Source organism: Macrosteles quadrilineatus, unplaced genomic scaffold (genome assembly GCF_028750875.1).
Source record: "Macrosteles quadrilineatus isolate MER2022 unplaced genomic scaffold, UCM_ALF_1.0 Scaffold_7__1_contigs__length_78375512, whole genome shotgun sequence".
NCBI lineage: Eukaryota > Metazoa > Arthropoda > Insecta > Hemiptera > Cicadellidae > Macrosteles > Macrosteles quadrilineatus.
This window is the reverse complement of record NW_026542600.1, coordinates 4,041,290-4,060,358: the sequence shown is the minus strand read 5'-3', so window position 1 is coordinate 4,060,358 and position 19,069 is coordinate 4,041,290. Positions and strand designations below refer to the sequence as shown.

Below are 19,069 nucleotides of genomic sequence, written 5' to 3'. Positions count from 1 at the left end.
ACATACGAAAATGAGATATGACAAGTATACCCTGCAGTTATGAGGGACAAGGACAAATTTTAGAGATTGTGCACAGATTATAATATTGAAAATATACCACTTGTAAGTTAACAGTCAATATCAAAATTAAAATACAATTTATATTCAGAAAGTTCCTACATGAGGGGAAGTTCTGATCAAGCAATTCTCATTCAATACTTGAGCATGATTTATTTTAGTCCTTCCCCAGAAGGTCATAGTAGACCTTGAACTTGGATCAGCTATGTTAGTGGAGGCTCCTGCTCCTGCCCTGAGCCAGTTATTGTTTACAAGTTCAGTGACTCACACTTATGGGGATTAGTCCAACAAAGAAATTATCTTTAATATAACAACTAACAATAAAATAATTTCATATTGGGGTTTCTCCAAAAATGTTTATAAATTTGGTAACAAAGTCCCCAGAAATCAGTCATTTTTTACATATTTTCATAAAAAAACAAAGCTTGACTTTGGGTTAAAACTGGGATGGATTTGAGTAACAAGCTTTATTCCAGTGGCATATGTCTGCAAATGTCCTATTTCTTGAGACTAAACATTATTTTCAAGATGAGAGCTGGGTCTACTCAGTTTGTGGGAGCCACTTATCCATAACTGACATCCAAAATGTATACAGTAGCACACGTTTCAGTTTTAAGAATGAAACAATCGGACAGGATCACAGGTCAACTCAAAATCTACCTACCTCATTCTAGTCATACAGAAAATATACCGCCACAAATATCTTCTAATTTCAACTAGGTGTCTTGACTAATTTAAACTTCCTTACCAAGGAGTCAACATGAGTCGCACATATTGAATCCTTATTTAGCATATCTCTATTAGAGAGGTAACTAAGCACACTATGACATATTCTTCTTGGTACAGTATGTTGTATGTCCTCTTCAGCCAGCCACCAGATATAGGTCAAGTTTAAAAAAAACATCTTCAGTACCTACTAGAGTTAATTTGTTCTAAAATAAAGTACCAAATGAAACAAAAATATCAGTTTCCCTTGAAAAAGATAAATGCAAAACACTAAGTCCAAATATGACGACTGGGCAATCCACTAGAAAGACCTCTGAGGGAAATTATTGCCCATTGACTATGTAGTTAAATTGAGGGTTGTCTATTAAGTAAGGACTCCTTCGAGCTTCCATTGTATCCAAACGAGCTTGTTCCTAACTATATTCACTACTATTCTAGTCAGTCTCCCCCTATGGACCTATAAGTCTCGTCATGGTATTAGAAAACGTTGTGAAAAAAATAAACGTTCCCGCCAAGTATAAATCCTGTTTCCTTATTAGATATCTGTAGCCTCAGTTGTCAACCACTATTAAAGTCCATCACCAGTTGACCAGTGGTGTAGTCATAGATTTTCTAGTGTCGGAACGCTCCCTAGGTTGCGGAAAACTACAGGTCGCTTTCCAATAAATTATATAGGTTCTTTAGAAAAAACAGAAGGGGAACGCCGTTTCCTTTGTGTTTCCAGCGCACTACACAACTGCAGTCGGCGAGAATGAATAGAGTAAAGTGTAAGAAAATGTGCACAAAGACTAGAGGGAGTTTTGAGGAGGTCTTAAACATCTGTATGATGTTATTCATAGGGTAAGCAGACTTCTATTATTCATAAGTCTTGTTTGAAGCATTGGCCAAAGTTGGGGAAATTTAGTATGCAGATCGCAGCGTGACTGAGCAAGAGAGATTGTCGAGCTAACAGGGATAGTCTCTTTAAGATCATCAAGGATGTCAGTTAGCTAGATTTACCTCATCCTGTAATTTTCTTTCACAATGTTTTTGAATACTATGACAAGACTAATCATCTCATAGTGGTGGAATCAGCTGGTCATATAATCGGTTGGTCTCAAATTTGAACCAGCTCGCTTGGCTGCAACGGCCGATAGAGGCCAACATTTATGGGCAACCCTTGCATTATTTAACTCCACAATGCAACCAGAGGCATACTACATGATTATGCACTTCATGTTTTACTTGTATTTCCTTAATTTATATTTTAGTAGCTTAAAAACCCCTGGCACATTAATTCTTTTTGCATCTACCTACTTGTGCCCACTGTTTGGGTGAAAGGTCATTTCCACCAAATAAAATGACAGGTCGGTTTTATAAAAGTTGTGTTGACCCTGACAATTCAATTCAATTCATTAAACATTAAACATACTCCAGGGGTGAAGAACAATCATCAGTCTTCTCAAGACAGGAGGTTGTTCATGATGTGACAATAGTTTTGAGGACATTAAATGACTCTATAATTGACTCTATAATAAGTAAGCTAAGAAGTGGATATGATCTGTGTTCACTTAAGTCTGACGTTTTGCTTCTGGCGTTAGGTGGAGCTATATTGCACAATCTAACACGCAGACACCAGCTAAATCAGTTGGTTGCGTATTTACCTACCATTTCGTCACCTGTTTTAGCGAGGAGAAAAACAAGTAAATGCCTAAATATTAAAGCTTTTGTTTATTTTTCAGTCCAAGATATTCCTTTGGAGGATAAGATGACAACGCGGTGACCTCTCTTAGAAGCATGCGGCTGATCACCCTCGTACCTCTAGTGTGCTGCGCGAGCCTGACGTTAGCTGTGCGGTTCACCGGGGATGCTGAGGGTTCGAGGATTTACGACACCAAGCCGTCAGTAAAATACCCGAGGTACGACGATGACCTCTCCCAAGACCACAGAAACCACATACGTTTCGAGAGAGTAAAAACGATAGAATCCTCGGAAGCGAAGAAAGAGAAAACTCGTAATCAAAAGAATACTTCTAAGATGTTAAATAACTTTTCAAACCATAAAGAACTGGGAAAGACTGACGATGAAACCAAAGAATCTCAAGAGATAAATACCGATCTGGACAGCCAGGAGCCCGAAGCGAGGTACTACTCGGACTACGGAACATCTCCTTGGAACGAGCGATATCCTGTGAACATGCTGAGCAACAGTCTGCAGCAAGAGATGATGCTGATGGAAGTTCTGCAGGAGAAAGTTAGAGCCAACAAGACCATGGACGATCACAGGGGATTCCATAACAACCTGATGGAGATGCTCGGCAAAAGTGAGTAGACACCTTCAATACTCTTCAAGAAGATCACTGTTGATAAACCTGTAAGTTCGGCTAATGTCAGATATGGTTATGAATTTAACAATCATTATGTTCATTCCAAATTTATATGAAATAACAAAGCACACATTTTCATATTTCACGTTCAGGTTTGCACCATAACAGATTGTTCCTATCAATTTGTCTAATCAGTTGCCTAAACTATTAAAACTTTCAAAAAAAGTTACCTATATACCTTCAAATTGTGCACATATACCTTCTAAGTTTTAAATATGTTTTTATAATAAAGTTTATCAAAATACCTGTGTTAGTTTAATTTCGTACAAGCTTATCACAAGTAGTTGTTCTCTTCCTTCTTTTATCACATTTCAATCAATTTTTGGTTTCAATATAAAAAAAACTCTTAAATTTGTACAGAGAATTCAACAATGATACTAACTTGTTTACTTAAGGTAGAGAATATATTTTAGAGTTCTCTGCTTGATCTTCAACTAACAAAACAACTAATAATTTTTTTTGACAGAAGAAGTGTACTTATAATATCTGGGAACACCTTTTTCTGTTATAATAATGAGGTATTTTATACAGATAATTACCTAATTAGAAGCTGTAAACTAAAAATTTTGTTACCATAAACTCCCCCCTTCCCCAACATTTGCAATTTACTTATTATACCTTCAACCTTTTCTAATACTCCATAAAAATATAAACTTCGTGCAAGCTAATCAGTATATATACGTACCTAAGCCATTTGATTATAACTAATGTAAACAGTCATTTTCAAATAATCTTTTTCAGTGTATTTTAGTTTAGCGCTGTTGTATTTTATTTTAAAAGTCTAGGTATTTATTAATTAGTGTGTGGGTAGCATTGATGTAAAGTAGAATCTGAATCAGAAATACTTTTTTTTAATTTACAATGTTAATACAAATTTGCATCAATAATAATTAATAATACAATTATCTACCTTGTGTTTGGTTGTGCGAGTGAAGTGTGAACGAGAATGAGAATGAGATTTTATTTGCCAGTTAATATTCAATAAAAATACATTGGCACGTCAAATTAGTCATAACATAACATTAATTAAGGTCCAGTGGGGTCAGTGTTCTTGACATATAATCTTCTATTGAGTATAATGGCTGATTACCTACTCAATAGAAGCTTCAGAAGTTATAGATGCTTCATATATAGTACTTCATATAACATATAGAAGCTACATGATAGAGAGGTACCCCAACAGTTAATTCTCATATGTCATAGTACTAACTCAGATGTTAGTACATTGACTGGGTCACATAAGCCAGCTGTTACCGATGGTCACGTGATGCGACAGTAGCCACGCAAATTTAGTTGACCAGGCCTACTGGGATAGTGATAATTATTATTTCCCAAGCTCTAATTTAGAGCTAATCATCTAATTCTCCCTTGCTCTAATTTACTTTCTCTTGTCTCAGCGAGTTCTACATTTGCACATTACACACAATCGTTTTTTACCATTCATTTTATAAGTTTTTCTTCAGGACCTTTATTTGTCCTCAACATCTGTGTGTTGAAATTTTTCTTTAGTGATTTGTTGATGAGAGGTTATGTTCCGCAGTGATCCCGCAGACCTGTTGGTACAACCAGAACAAGTTTGACTGCGGACTGAGCATCTCCTGTGTTCTGGAGGGAGGTAAGCCGTTGGACCTCTGCAGTGGGGGGATGATCTGGAGTTGCTGCGTATCCAGAGATAAGTTACAGGTTCACAACGACCCCAACATGGGAGTCATCGAAAATGCTAGTAAGTATAACACACGTACTAAACAAAAAGCAAGTCTTAGGGGTAAATATAGCTCTAGTCTATTGTAAGCCTATAAATAGTCGATAAAATACAGTATAGCGATGAACAGATTAAAATAAAAACACACTTGAAATACAAGCATAATTTGTCACCATAGTTTCAATGTGCTAATCCTAATATGTGGGGATTGTGAATATGATTCTAAACAGTCGTACTGTACGTAACAGTTTGTGTTACCATTATTAAAGTATCACATCCCTGGTTGACACATATAAACGAAACATCATGTGATACTTCAAATCTCTATAAAACTGATGAAGGCACTAGACGTTCTAGTCCTCCTGGGTTTCAAGTGTGATAGTAAGTTTTTTCATCAGTTCATCAGTGTATTTTATCCAGAAAGTTAACATTTTGAGTGTATTTTATCCAGAAAGTAAACATTTTGAAAATACTCTCAACCATAGTAAAAAATGTATATTCAGTTTATATTTAATGTATGTGATAAGTAAATGTGTAGTTTTGGAATATAAGAGTTATGAATTAAAGGGCTTATTCTATCCTCAAGGGTTATTAATTGGCTAAATTTAAACTCAGATGAAAGGATGTGGATGAGATGACTTGTACACCTTGAGATGACCTTGATACAGACTAGAACCAGCTTACTCTTAGCCATAATCTTTGATTAGATAGCTTGACGAGGTTTCTAACTACAGTATCAAAAAGCGAGAGATTTTAGGACTTTTCTAGCAACTCAGTCCCAATATACAGTTTATTGAACATACTGTCACATCAAGTAAAAGTCATCCTGCAAAAGCCTCAAAATGTTAATCGACTTTTTTATGTTTTTTTTATAAAGCCGATGTATTTCCCCCAATACATCTAAGCACTGAATGTGTTATCCAGGAAGTCATCAAACCAGAGAAGAACTGTGTTTTAAATTTGCTATTCATTGTTAAATTTGTATTTTTTTCATGTGATTTGTTAGCATATATATTTATATCCCTCAAATAATATACGATTTGAGACATTTTCCACATCAAGATAAGGTACTTTTGCCATTTTTGGCAGATGACATCTAAGTAACAGCTAGTTTCACAATGGCAGATGCGTGATAAGTTGTTCCATTGAACGACACGGCACTTTACACTTTCTCTGGCAACCACAGACTGGAAACACAGAACAGCTGTTGGCGCAATACTCATTGTCATACTGTACATGCCATCTATATATTTAGCTCAGTTCCTTCCGGCCATACAATTACCAAAAGAAAGTAACAATATTAGATCTTGAAGAAAAAACTCCTCCACAGAGTATATTTTATATTTATGTAGACAATGTCAAAATGAATGTATGTCTCATCAGTATATAAACCAAAGTCCCTTATTTAATTTCATTAAGTGGTGCAATCCTTCATCAAAGGATAGAGCTATGAAATTAAACACTGGTCCTGTGTAGGTATCTTCAGAGATCTCTTTTAGATAGGTAGTTTTATGGGAATATAAGTTCTAAGGGAATGATACTCTAAGGATCATAAATTTTGTCTAGTTATATAAGTATGTACTGTGGTTGTTGATTTATTGAACTTTGCAACGTTTTTAGCCCAAATAAGTTATAGTTTTGTTATTTATTTATAAACAGATACAAAAATAGTTATAACATGCCTGAACCAGCAGTGAAGGGAAACATTTTACAGCTAACTAAACTGTTATCCAGTACAGATGTAAGATTAATTTAATTTAATTGTCACATTAACTACAGTACATATGAGAAGTAACATCAATCTAAGATTTGTGGTTTGTATAGGGTAGGGCTTCGGTGAGTATGAGTTCCACAATCCATCTGTAAAAGGTTCCCACCTCTTCCTAAACAAATACAGAAAGAACCGCCTTTTACTATAATAGGAGCTTAATATTAATTTTGGTAAACAGTTTATTCTAATAGAATACATCAACAAAGAAGAAATGTTTTCACAACTAACTTATTTTGAAATGAGTTCCAGGCGATGAAAACACACACAAATCTGAAACTATTTTAACGGGTTAAGTTAGTGTGGATCCATTTCTTCTTTCATTGTGCATTCATAAGAAAAGTGCTCATTACCCAAATATAAGAGATTTGGAGATGTTTCTCAAGTATTTCCAAAAATCACCAGTAGAAAGCTATCCTCAGTGTTATCATAATTTTCTATTTATGTAAATTCTCCTTAGAAATTGAATTTTTAAACACATGTAGTAGTAGTAGTTTAAAATGTTAAATGATTCAACTATTTTATATTCAAAAATCTATATGATCGATCACGTACTTTAGAGAAGCAAAACAAACCTAGTTACAATAATAACACGCTTATAACTAAACATACTTTCATTCTACTACATAGTATTGATCCCTATCATTTTGTTTGATAACATAAGGTGGTGGTGTAAATATAATAAGTTCAAATGTGTTTTTTTTTGTATTAACATTAACAAGTATTTAACAATTTATTGTTGACCTTTTGGAAGTGATCAAACAAAAATTAGTAATTTTTTTTCATCCACTCTTTCAAATAGTGTTTATTTAATAATACTGTACAACAGTTGCAATTACTAAAGGAAATTTCACTTCAAAATACACTGTGTGTCTTTTAATTTTCCCATCAATATTTAATAAAGTTAAAGACAAACTATGTATGAGATGTTGTTGTGTTGTTTAAAATATAAATTTAAATTAAAGTGTTGGTAAAAATAGCTTCAACTGATAAACCACTAATAGAATATACGCACCTCTGTCGTAAAAATGTTAAATGATTCAACTATTTTATATTCAAAAATCTATATGATCGATCACGTAGTTTAGAGAAGCAAAACAAACTTAGTTACAATAATAACATGTTTAAGAAAGACTAACTAATTACTATATATTATGAAACACTGAATTATGTAAGCTATGAATAATTTCAAACCTCTTAATTCTTTTCGTGCCGCAGCATTGTTTCTCGCAAGTTTCAAACTTGTACTTCAACTATATACTTACACTAGTGAACAGTTTAAAAACCAGTGTAGCCTACCCATCATAGATCATAGACTCTAGCCATGTAAGGCCCAATTCACACAGAACGGACGTGAGGCAGAGACGTGGCGTGTACAATGCACACAGAAGGGACGGTACAGTGGCGAGAAAACTTGTATGTAGACTAGACGCTTTAGTTTTTGACTATTTCTGTTAGTTATTTATGTCAACCGAATTAGTTATTTCTGTCGACTGAGTCGATTATAGTTAGTTTGTACGACTGTGATCCTACAAACAACAAGTAAATTTTCAACTTCCTCACAAAATCTGTGATTGAATTCAATGTCTTCTCGCATAGTGAAAAGAACAAGAGACAACTCACAATTACTCTAAACACAAAACAACAAACAAGGTTGGTAAGTACAATATTTGCAGTCCGAACAATGGGCGCGCTACGGACTTGCCACTTTTGATATGCCACGAGGGACGCAGAAGCGACGTGGCAGTGGCGGGAGGGCGGCCACCCGCGCCACATCACTGCGTTGACCAATTTGTTTACATGGAGAGGCGAGAAAGATACATATGTCTTTGCCTCGTCTGTGCCACATCTCCGCCCGACGTCCGTTCTGTGTGAATTGGGCCTAAGTGAAATGATAAAAACCTGTTAACTACTTGCCCAAAAAACTAAAAACAAAACATGCCTTTTTATACATAGATGCATATTTTTTCTTACTATGGGCTCTAGCCCAGGATTGTTTTTCACATTACTTCAGGCTAGGCCTAGAGGTTGTGGCATTTTCACTTAGATAAAATCCATTGGTGATTGGCGGAATTTAAACTTACTACGGGCACCGAAGTCTCGTTCTTTACCACTAAACCAGCTCGCCCCCCTCCCCCTCAGACGCATAGATGATGGGTAATATGTCACACAAGAAAACCCATCACCAATGTTCTATATTAGAATTTTTACCCACTGATTCCTCTTTTGCAGAAGGTTATAGGGGAAAAAACTGATCGAGTCCTAGACTTTTTATGGCTTACACAGACTCTTTATTGACAAGCTAGCTGTCTGATGGCTGATGGTTAATTTCAGTGTTTCATATCATTAACAAAACTAACAGGGATTTCCCATATTTATAATTGTAAATGTGGTTACATACTCCAAGAAAGACAAGAAGCATTCACAAAATCCACTCACCCTTGAGAGATAAGTTGCGGCACATGAGTTAACGAGAGCAAGGATTGTAAGTATACTTTATTGACCTAACCGTTGCTTCACAGCTCTCAATTTCCTGATGCAGCATCAGCAAGAACTTGGAGGTGTTCATCAGAGTCAGGGTGCTGAATCCCAGAACCTCCAATATTACCTCAACAGTATTCCCAATATTCCCACCCGTCCTCCGTTCACTTACTACTCTCCACCAATTCCTCCCTTTAGACCCCCAGCTCCCTCCTTCTGGGTGGCTCCCTCTCGGCCCACCCAAATACATGATCCTGGATTTCGGGGTAACTAATCCACTAATTCAATATTAACAGCACTTGCAGGGGCGGCAGATTCTATAGGTGATGAGTATTTTTCATTCGGGTAAGATTTTTTCACCCGGGGATATGATGTCCTCGTCTTCAGGGGATTTCAGATTGCTTTAAAATAATACATTCTAACCTATAACATAAGGAAATGAAAACTACTCCTTAGATTTGAGGTTGAGGAAATTTCACAACCAAAAACATCATAAACATACCTTAATAAGCTAAATAAAATTATCAGTACTCTATTTAGATAATGAACTAAACACTACCATAAACGAGTTTGAAAGTAAAAATATAAAATTACTTAATACTGTATTGAATTTTAGATCAGTCAATAATAGTTATTCTCATAATGAATTATTGTAATAATGGAATTCAATTATATGAGATAATATAATCAATTTATGACCATGAGTGAAATGAAAATTAAATTAAAACAATGCTTTATTTTACAAAGAAATAACCACAAACTGGGATTCCTCACCAGCCACACCTCATACTTAACTGTAATGGGTTGTGGAATTGTTTTAGTGGTTAAAATACATATTTTTTGTGTTTCTTTTTTAAAGTACATTTTTTACAACTATAAAAACCACTTTAGTCTAAATTATGAATAAAGCAAATAAAAAGTCTGCCCCTAACTGTTTAAATAAAGGGAATAAAACTTTGAAAAATTGCTGGCTCACAAATTAACATAACCCAATTTGTTTGATTTTGACACCACCTCCCCAAGAAAAAAATCTAGACTAAAAGTTAATACATGTTCCTAAAAATATATCATTGTACTAGTAGAAGTTTTTTTTCATTAAAATACATTTATGCATACATTATATTTATACATGCACTAAGAACTGAAGAAAAAAGGGTAATTTTTTAGTAAATGATTATAGACCTAACTTACTTCTCCTTTGTTTTTAAAGTTAAATCTAGGTACAATATGTTAGTTTGACAGTGGTGATGAGTTTTGACACTAAACAGTCAAGAAGAGACCAAAACAAAGTAAATCTTGTCTCTGTTTGTAGTTAAGTGGGATATCTGGTGGCATATGTACCCCCGTAGGTTATATCTCTTACTTATTGACAAAATGTTTGTTATAAAAAAGCACATTCTGGATAAAAACAAATAAATTTTTATTTGTTTTTTCTATAACAATTATAACTTTTAAGGTGAAAACTGACAAGTAAATTTGAAGTTTGAAAGTCTCAACTGCTCTCTTTGCCGCCCCGATCACCTAGCACATGGCTGCACTCTCCAGGGGTAGGGGAATGGAGGATGGTTTCTCTTTTGAAACTCAGTTAACTCAATGAATAAATTATAATATTATTTTTAAATTAATTGAATTTTGCTAGTTTTAAAATTTTGGTATTTCCCCGACCCCTTTCCTGGGTAAGCCTCAGCACTGTTCTTGGTTGTCTGCACCTCACCGCCATCACGATTTCATCACTTACACCGTCTTATATATCAATGTAATGGAGTTTTTATATTACGTTATGAAGAGGGTTCAGTCAGAACTATTTGTTCTATGTTTCTCTTATTAAAATGTAATAATACTTGTGTGATGTTTCTGAAGGTTTATTAAATAGAACTGAAATTTTAATTTCTATTTTTTGTGGTTTTAGATTACTGAGCTTTTAAAAATGTTTAAAATGTTTAAAGTCAAATACAGTACAGTCCTGCAAACTCGGCATAATGTGGACTGGAAGGGTGCCGAGTTTGTGAAATGCCAGGTTATCGGGAACTAGGGTTAAAAATAAGGACAATACAATTTTTAAGCTTTTTTAATCTCATTTTTTATATTACAAGTCAGTATTAAATCATAAGATATAGTACAAAAAATCCTTGGTACGAGTTGTGAATGATTTTACTTGAGCTGGCTTGAGTCCATATCACTCATTTTCTGAGCCAGATGGCCGAGTTATCCAGACTGCCGAGTTTGCGGGACTCTACTGTACTTGTATGGTTATGGCTGAGCCCCCCTCTTAACCCATATTACCCAATTAATAAAATTAATTAATAAAAAAACTAACTCTGCTCTTAAATAGTTCTAAAATGCCTCTACAATAAACTGATCTAACTGGTCATAAATGGGTTTACTGGTATTTACACTTATTGATTAAATTTATAAACATGCATATTTAACATACAACCCTTTAAGGGAAGTAGCTAACTTTTCAAACAGACGATGACCCATTTATTCCACATTCACAATATTCTTCCACATGTTAAAAATTATAAACAATTAGGTAAGTGAATTGTAAATCAATATTTTGGAGATAAGTGTTTTTTAATTTTACAATCTGAGAAGAAAAAACTTTTCTAGCCTGTCTGTCCACTCCCTTGGTGTGTTAAACATGTTGTCGACTCCCTTGGTGTGTTAAACATGTTGTCGACTCCCTTGGTGTGTTAAACATGTTGTCGACTCCCTTGGTGTGTTAAACATGTTGTCGACTCCCTTGGTGTGTTAAACATGTTGTCGACTCCCTTGGTGTGTTAAACATGTTGTCGACTCCCTTGGTGTGTTAAACATGTTGTCGACTCCCTTGGTGTGTTAAACAATGTTGTCCACTCCTTTGGTGTTTTTCACTCAAACGTAGTGGAGAACTCGTTAAGAAGAAGAAAGTAGTGGAACCTTGATAAGAAGCCCCTCAATAACAAGTCACTCTTGATAACAAGTGTATTTTTCAAATCCCCTTGAATTTATTTTACCTCTAAACACATGTTATTGCAAACCTCAATAAGAAGTCAACCAGACTAATGTTAAAATCCCCATGAGAGTCTTGTTATCTAGGTTCTACTGTAGTATAGGTTCAAAATTACTACCTTCTTCCTATGGATCAGCCATTATAGTCCAGGCGCTAAACGGGTTGAGTATGCACTGAAAGTCTGACAAAATTTGACTTTTGATTATTGTTGGGGACATCTAGTAGATGAAAAAATCGATGATGTCGCATTTCTAGGGTGGTCACAACTCGGGGGGGAGGGGGGGAAGCTGCGCGGGTCATCGGTTTACGTTTCCGCGTCTAACTCACAAATGGTTAATGATAGAAAGGTGAATTAAGCGTCTATCTACGCCTAAATATATTGTCTTTTAAAAAGGTTATTACAACCTTTCTTCTATCTCTTATACTTTAGGCGCTAATCAACATTTATTGCAAAACATAAAATTTAAAAATACTTAAAAATGAAATATCGGAAATATTGCGCTTGTTTAGGGCATGTTACAAACTATTTATGGTTAGAAAAACTAACAAGTAGTACAACAACACCAAGTTTAAAGAAATCCGTGCAAAAACAACAGAGCTACGTTGATTTCAGTAAGAGTTAACGTGGAAAATTCGTAGTTGTACCGAGGCGCGCATGGACGGTACGTAGCCCACAGTCGATATAGGTTTGATGTTGTAAGTAACTATGGGAAAGCTGAATTTTTCTATGCTGTTAGACCATGTTGCGATTATCATTTTCCCGAAAGTCAACACTCCTCCCCCCTTGTGCTTTCCTCTAACCCCCCTTTTTAGATAAATTTACAGCGTCTTAGCAATTAAGCTATAACTTTAAAACGGGTAAGGATAATAATGCAATATTTTATTAATCATTTTGCGTTACGATAATCTACAAAAAGAATTGTTAGATGAATAAATGATAAAGAAGATAGATGATGAAGAAGAAGAAAATGTGTTCATTGTAATAAAATATCAATACAGTGTTTTTTTTTTTTTATTTAAATGCAAAGAACAATGGTCAAAGACCGTCTGTTTTGTGTTAGACACACTGATTTTAAAATATGGAAAATAGTGGAAAATTCGTAGTAGTACCGAGGCGCGCATGAACGGTACGTAGCCCACAGTCGATATAGGTTTGATGTTGTAATTAACTATGGGAAAGCTGAATTTTTCTATGCTATTAGACCATGTTGAGATGAGCATTTTCCCAAAAGTCCCCACTCCTACCCCTTTGTGCTTTCCTCTACCCCCCCCCTTTTAGATAAATTTACAGTCTCTTAGAAATTAAGTTATAACTTTAAAACGGGTAAGGATAATAACGCAATCTTTTATTAATCATTTTGCGTTACGATATTCTACAACAAGTGTTTACCATGGTATCCTAAATATTCATAGTTAAAAAATATCATAAACATAAAAAACTATTTTATTACGGATTAATTTATGAAACTTTTCTTTGTAGATTTTTTACACGAGGTCGCACAACAAAATGTTTGATACAAAATTTGGGGTGCATAGTTTACATTTGAAAATGAAACATAGTTATTAACAGTTTGTTTGCATATAGTAGCTATAGATAGTACAGCATATTGATTTTACAGGATTCAGGCTTTTTTGTGCACCGCAACAATGAAAAAAATTACGTATTTTATGGTTTTTGTATTTGAATTTGCCGCTTTATAGATTATATTAACGTTATGTAGCTCATTCCTACATATACAGACTGTAGTGGATACATATGAATGAATATCGTGCATTTGCTGCTGTACGCCAGAGCCTCATTTTATTATACAGGGTGTCTCACCTAAAGTGAACCAATAGATAACTTTTTTATTATGAGATATAGAGTTAACTTCTTATGGGCCACTACCCTTTATTTTAAGATGTTTTTTTTTTTAGTGGTCTCGAATTTTAAAAATATGTTCGCCATTTTCCAATATGGCTGACAACTTTGTTAGTCCTATGGAATACCCTGTATTTTATGATTGTTTTAGAATGTAAACGCACAACTTTTAAACCTTTTTATTCCTGACATTTTTCTCTAAAGCTACTTGTTTAGGAGTTACATCGAAAAAGAAATGGTTTGTGAGTACATCCTGCATCCTCACAGCTCATAAACGTAAGTTTAAGAGCGGAAATACAAAGAATACACAAGTTTTCAAATCACATCTACATTTAAAAAAAACCATAAAATAAATTGTTCCAATATCAAAGTAAGCTAGCATTTTGGAAAATGGTGGCCATTTTTAAAACAACAAAATCAGTATTTTTTAACGTATTTTATATATTTTTTTGAACGAGGCATTATATGTGACTTATTTATTCTTTGCACTTTCTCTCTCAACTTACTCGTTTATGAGCTACAGGATGCCGAATGTACACCACAAGCCTTTCTTTTAGATATAACACGCTGTAACTCCTAAATGGGGTAGGTTTAGAGAAAAAATGTCACGAATAAGAAAATAGCTTTTAAATTGTAAAAGAATACTAAAATACAGCGTATTCCATAAGAAATAACAAAGTTGTTGGCCATATTGGAAAATTGTGGATATATATTTTTTATTCGTAACCATCCCTAAAAACATTTTTTACAATTAAAAGGGGTCATCTAATAAAAAGTTAACTCTATATGGAAAATAAAATTTGTGTATGTTCACTATGTAATCTCAACCGGGATGAAACGTGTACCCTTTTATAGCAGAATCTCCAATTTAAAACAAGATACGTCAATTTTGGTCTAACAAGTTATACTTAAATGAATATGAGTTTTTTTGAATTTTTAAATGACAAAGATTGGCGGGCACTTGGAAATTTTCATAAAGAGGCGTGGAGTAAAGGGTGGGAATTGATAATGGAGTATAATTATTAAATTTAAGAATTGAGATATCGATACAAAAATTGGAAAAATCTATGTAATTTAAAAAATTTATAAAATATTGTTTGTTAAGTATCTATCAAAGTAAATTATAAAAGTAACAGGTTTGTTTTATGAATTATTAACTGTTTGTAGGAAAAATTCAGATTCTCAGTAGGCTACATTTTAATTTTATTATTCATTCAATTGTTATCTGATCTTTATTAGTATGTAGTGCTATTTGTGTATGTTCTGTAGTGGAAATCAGTTTATTTGATGAATAATTGTATGTGATTCTTGGTATTTTTTAAACGGTTTTAAAATATTTTAAAATCAGTGTGTCTAACACAAAACAGACGGTCTTTGACCATTGTTCTTTGCATTTAAATAAAAAAAAAAAAACACTGTATTGATATTTTATTACAATGAACACATTTTCTTCTTCTTCATCATCTATCTTCTTTATCATTTATTCATCTAACAATTCTTTTTGTAGATTATCGTAACGCAAAATGATTAATAAAATATTGCATTATTATCCTTACCCGTTTTAAAGTTATAGCTTAATTGCTAAGACGCTGTAAATTTATCTAAAAAGGGGGGTTAGAGGAAAGCACAAGGGGGGAGGAGTGTTGACTTTCGGGAAAATGATAATCGCAACATGGTCTAACAGCATAGAAAAATTCAGCTTTCCCATAGTTACTTACAACATCAAACCTATATCGACTGTGGGCTACGTACCGTCCATGCGCGCCTCGGTACAACTACGAATTTTCCACGTTAACTCTTACTGAAATCAACGTAGCTCTGTTGTTTTTGCACGGATTTCTTTAAACTTGGTGTTGTTGTACTACTTGTTAGTTTTTCTAACCATAAATAGTTTGTAACATGCCCTAAACAAGCGCAATATTTCCGATATTTCATTTTTAAGTATTTTTAAATTTTATGTTTTGCAATAAATGTTGATTAGCGCCTAAAGTATAAGAGATAGAAGAAAGGTTGTAATAACCTTTTTAAAAGACAATATATTTAGGCGTAGATAGACGCTTAATTCACCTTTCTATCATTAACCATTTGTGAGTTAGACGCGGAAACGTAAACCGATGACCCGCGCAGCTTCCCCCCCTCCCCCCCGAGTTGTGACCACCCTAGAAATGCGACATCATCGATTTTTTTCATCTACTAGATGTCCCCAACAATAATCAAAATTCAAATTTTGTCAGACTTTCAGTGCATACTCAACCCGTTTAGCGCCTGGACTATTAAGTTATAGAAATTCAACTTTTTCCTTCACTATCACATTGCTGTTGCTTACCAACCATTAAATTCAAATGACTGTACAGTTGATGTTTTTTATATTTGTGTTTGACAAACCAGGATCTTTTTGTTCTTAAAAGCTAATTTTGTTTAAATTTTACTACACACAGTATTGCTTATATGCTGCAATGAAAAATTATGTTTGCACCTCGGGCAAAAGCAGTTCAAACATTTCCAAGTTTATGTTAAGCCTTAAACACAATCTCAAGCCTACAAAAATTATTTTCAACCCTTGGAGTAAAATATACTATGCTGCTTCGTTATAAAAAATCCACTTAGAAAGCAAGTTGTTTGGCTAACAGCTGTTGTTTATCTATCAGCTGATGATGTTTAGCTAACAAGCCAGCTGACTAGCAACATTTTCTTTGTCTCCAGGTTGTGGGGAACTTTACACCAGAAGTCACAGGATTGTTGGAGGTCACAACTCAAACTTTGGCACTCACCCTTGGCAGGTGCTGTACCTTTCCTCCATCACAATAGATTTTACTCTTTTTATTTTTTGTGTGAGCATTTTTTTTATTTCTTTTTTGTTTCCAGAACTGATTTAAAGAAGATCAATAAAGCATTAGATTATATTCAATGTTTGGATTTAATAATATAAATAAGTTTACATACATTACGTCTTCAATCCTAATTTACTCTCAGGCGTGACTAGTTTAGGGACAACAATTTACAAGCCACTTGCTTCGTAAAATCATTAGAATATTGTATATACAATTAAACTGTGTTTTTGGAACTAGTTGTCGGAAACCAAAATTAGGATTGACATCATGAGGTATATAAACCTAATTATACTGAATAAAATCAATTGTTGAGGCAATGATGAATAAAATAGATTTGGAAATCAACCGGGAATCTCAAGTGTTCAGTATATATACTGGATGACAAATTTCGGTTTTTAAAACTGTAATCTCGAAACGGAGGTTCAGAAGCTCATAATAGCAGAAAATGAATTAACAGCTGTTCATGTATTCTATAATCACTGTGTTGATGGCAGTGTACTTCTATCTATTTAAAAGTTCAGTGTCTTAATTTCAATAAACTCTTATTTTAAATACATGGTTTTAGCGAATTTCCCTATAGGGAAGTAGCTATTACTGTAGGTCTCATGGTAAGACCTAAGCCCGGGACCGATTTACTTTTTCATTTTGATGTCCCCAGAGGCCAAAAACACCATTCATTCAAATTTTTATATATCTATATATAGATATATATATACAGTATATATATATATATATGTGTGTCCATCCGCACGATAACTTGAGTAATTTTTGTCCGATTTTGATAAAATTTGGTTTGAAGGTGTAAGGCGGGATAAACTTGAATGAGTTCGCGAACCAGCATGATCGGACTATGGGAACGGGGGTTTATGGGGGTCTTTATGGGGTAAAAATAGGTTTTTCCCATTTTTGACCCTAAAAACACGAAATTTCACAATTTCTTTTTAAACCATTATGTAGAGCTTAAAAAAACAAATAATTTAGTATATTGAAGCGTTATTATGCGCCTAATTGTTACGGAGAAAATTTTAAAAAATTGTAATTTTGAAATTCCCATGTTATTCTTATGGAGAATAAGTCAACTGTTGTAGTTTGCTTGTTTATGAACATATTTTGATCGATTTTGGAAAATACTTTTATTTCTTACTAAACTATTATCATTTTATTAAAAAAAATCTTTTTTACCCTCCCTGTTGCAGCAAACCTAAGTACTCGTTTAACTAATTATATTTAAATAGGAAATAAATGTGCTACTTTTATGGAGGCATTTTAGTGTAAATCCAATCAGGTTAATGGAAATTCGCTTAGTCTGCAGGTTTGCTGCGGCGGGGGTATTTGGATTTACAGTTATGAAAGATAACTGTGTTCTAGTGTGTGACGATCTAGAGTGTGTTCAACAATATGAATGTTTTAGGCGGCCATTATCAAGACAGGTTTCCTGACCAAGAAGTTATCGTGTGGAGGAGCTCTTCTCAACAATCGCTGGGTCGTGACAGCAGCTCACTGTGTTGCTACGTAAGTACTGCAGAATTTTAAATCTTAACGTGTTTATTTGTGTTCAATTTAGGCTATGTAACACTATAACACTTGATGACTTGTTGTTTTTTCCCACTCATTTATGCTACAAGTTTGCAATTCCCATACAGTTAAAGATTGCAAGTGTTCCTTATCCATGATGACACCTAGGTTAAGTTTATAAGCGGACACAACAGTTTAGCAAATGTGTTGAAGGAGTCTTAAAATGTAGACATTAGTTTCAAGTGTGTATATTAAATATTTGTGGACACAACAGTATCTTTCAATTACAATATATAATAATGTTGGAAGACTTTTCCTAAGGGAGGATTTTAGATTGACAAACCATTAAAAAAAAAGGTACATTTTGTCACATAGCAATGGAATTTGGCTTATATTGAAGCACTGAGACAAGCTAGGCATGATATTCTGTTTTGATGGTCATTAAAAACAAATTGTGATTAGGTCTCAGACTTGATCAAATATCTTGATATACAAAATTAATATTTGGGACTTAATGTTAAAATTGTTTGTAGAACTACAAACTCAAACCTGAAGGTTCGGCTGGGAGAGTGGGATGTTCGTGACCAATCAGAGAAGCTCCATCACGAGGAATTCAATGTCGAGAGGAAAGAGGTACATAAATATATTAGTTTTCAAAAATGTTTTATTTGAGTTTTGGTAAATGTTTCATGATTGTTGCAAGTTAATCATAGAGTACATTGAAACCTATCATCTCATTTTTAATGATTGACTAGTGATTGTTTTCAAAGT

The 19,069-nt window shown here is 34.0% G+C and overlaps 1 protein-coding gene across 1 annotated transcript in view; it reads left to right on the top strand.

The window, feature by feature from the left end:
• Nucleotides 1–19,069, top strand: part of LOC128998228 (tryptase-like) — a 30,722-nt gene that overhangs the window by 7,308 nt on the left and 4,345 nt on the right. The window contains exons 2-6 of the mRNA XM_054424267.1: nucleotides 2,505–3,085; nucleotides 4,689–4,871; nucleotides 16,656–16,732; nucleotides 18,195–18,295; nucleotides 18,832–18,931. Of these exons, the coding sequence (XP_054280242.1) occupies nucleotides 2,560–3,085; nucleotides 4,689–4,871; nucleotides 16,656–16,732; nucleotides 18,195–18,295; nucleotides 18,832–18,931 (987 nt within the window). The 5' untranslated portion in view covers nucleotides 2,505–2,559. The remainder of the gene's footprint in view (nucleotides 1–2,504; nucleotides 3,086–4,688; nucleotides 4,872–16,655; nucleotides 16,733–18,194; nucleotides 18,296–18,831; nucleotides 18,932–19,069) is intronic.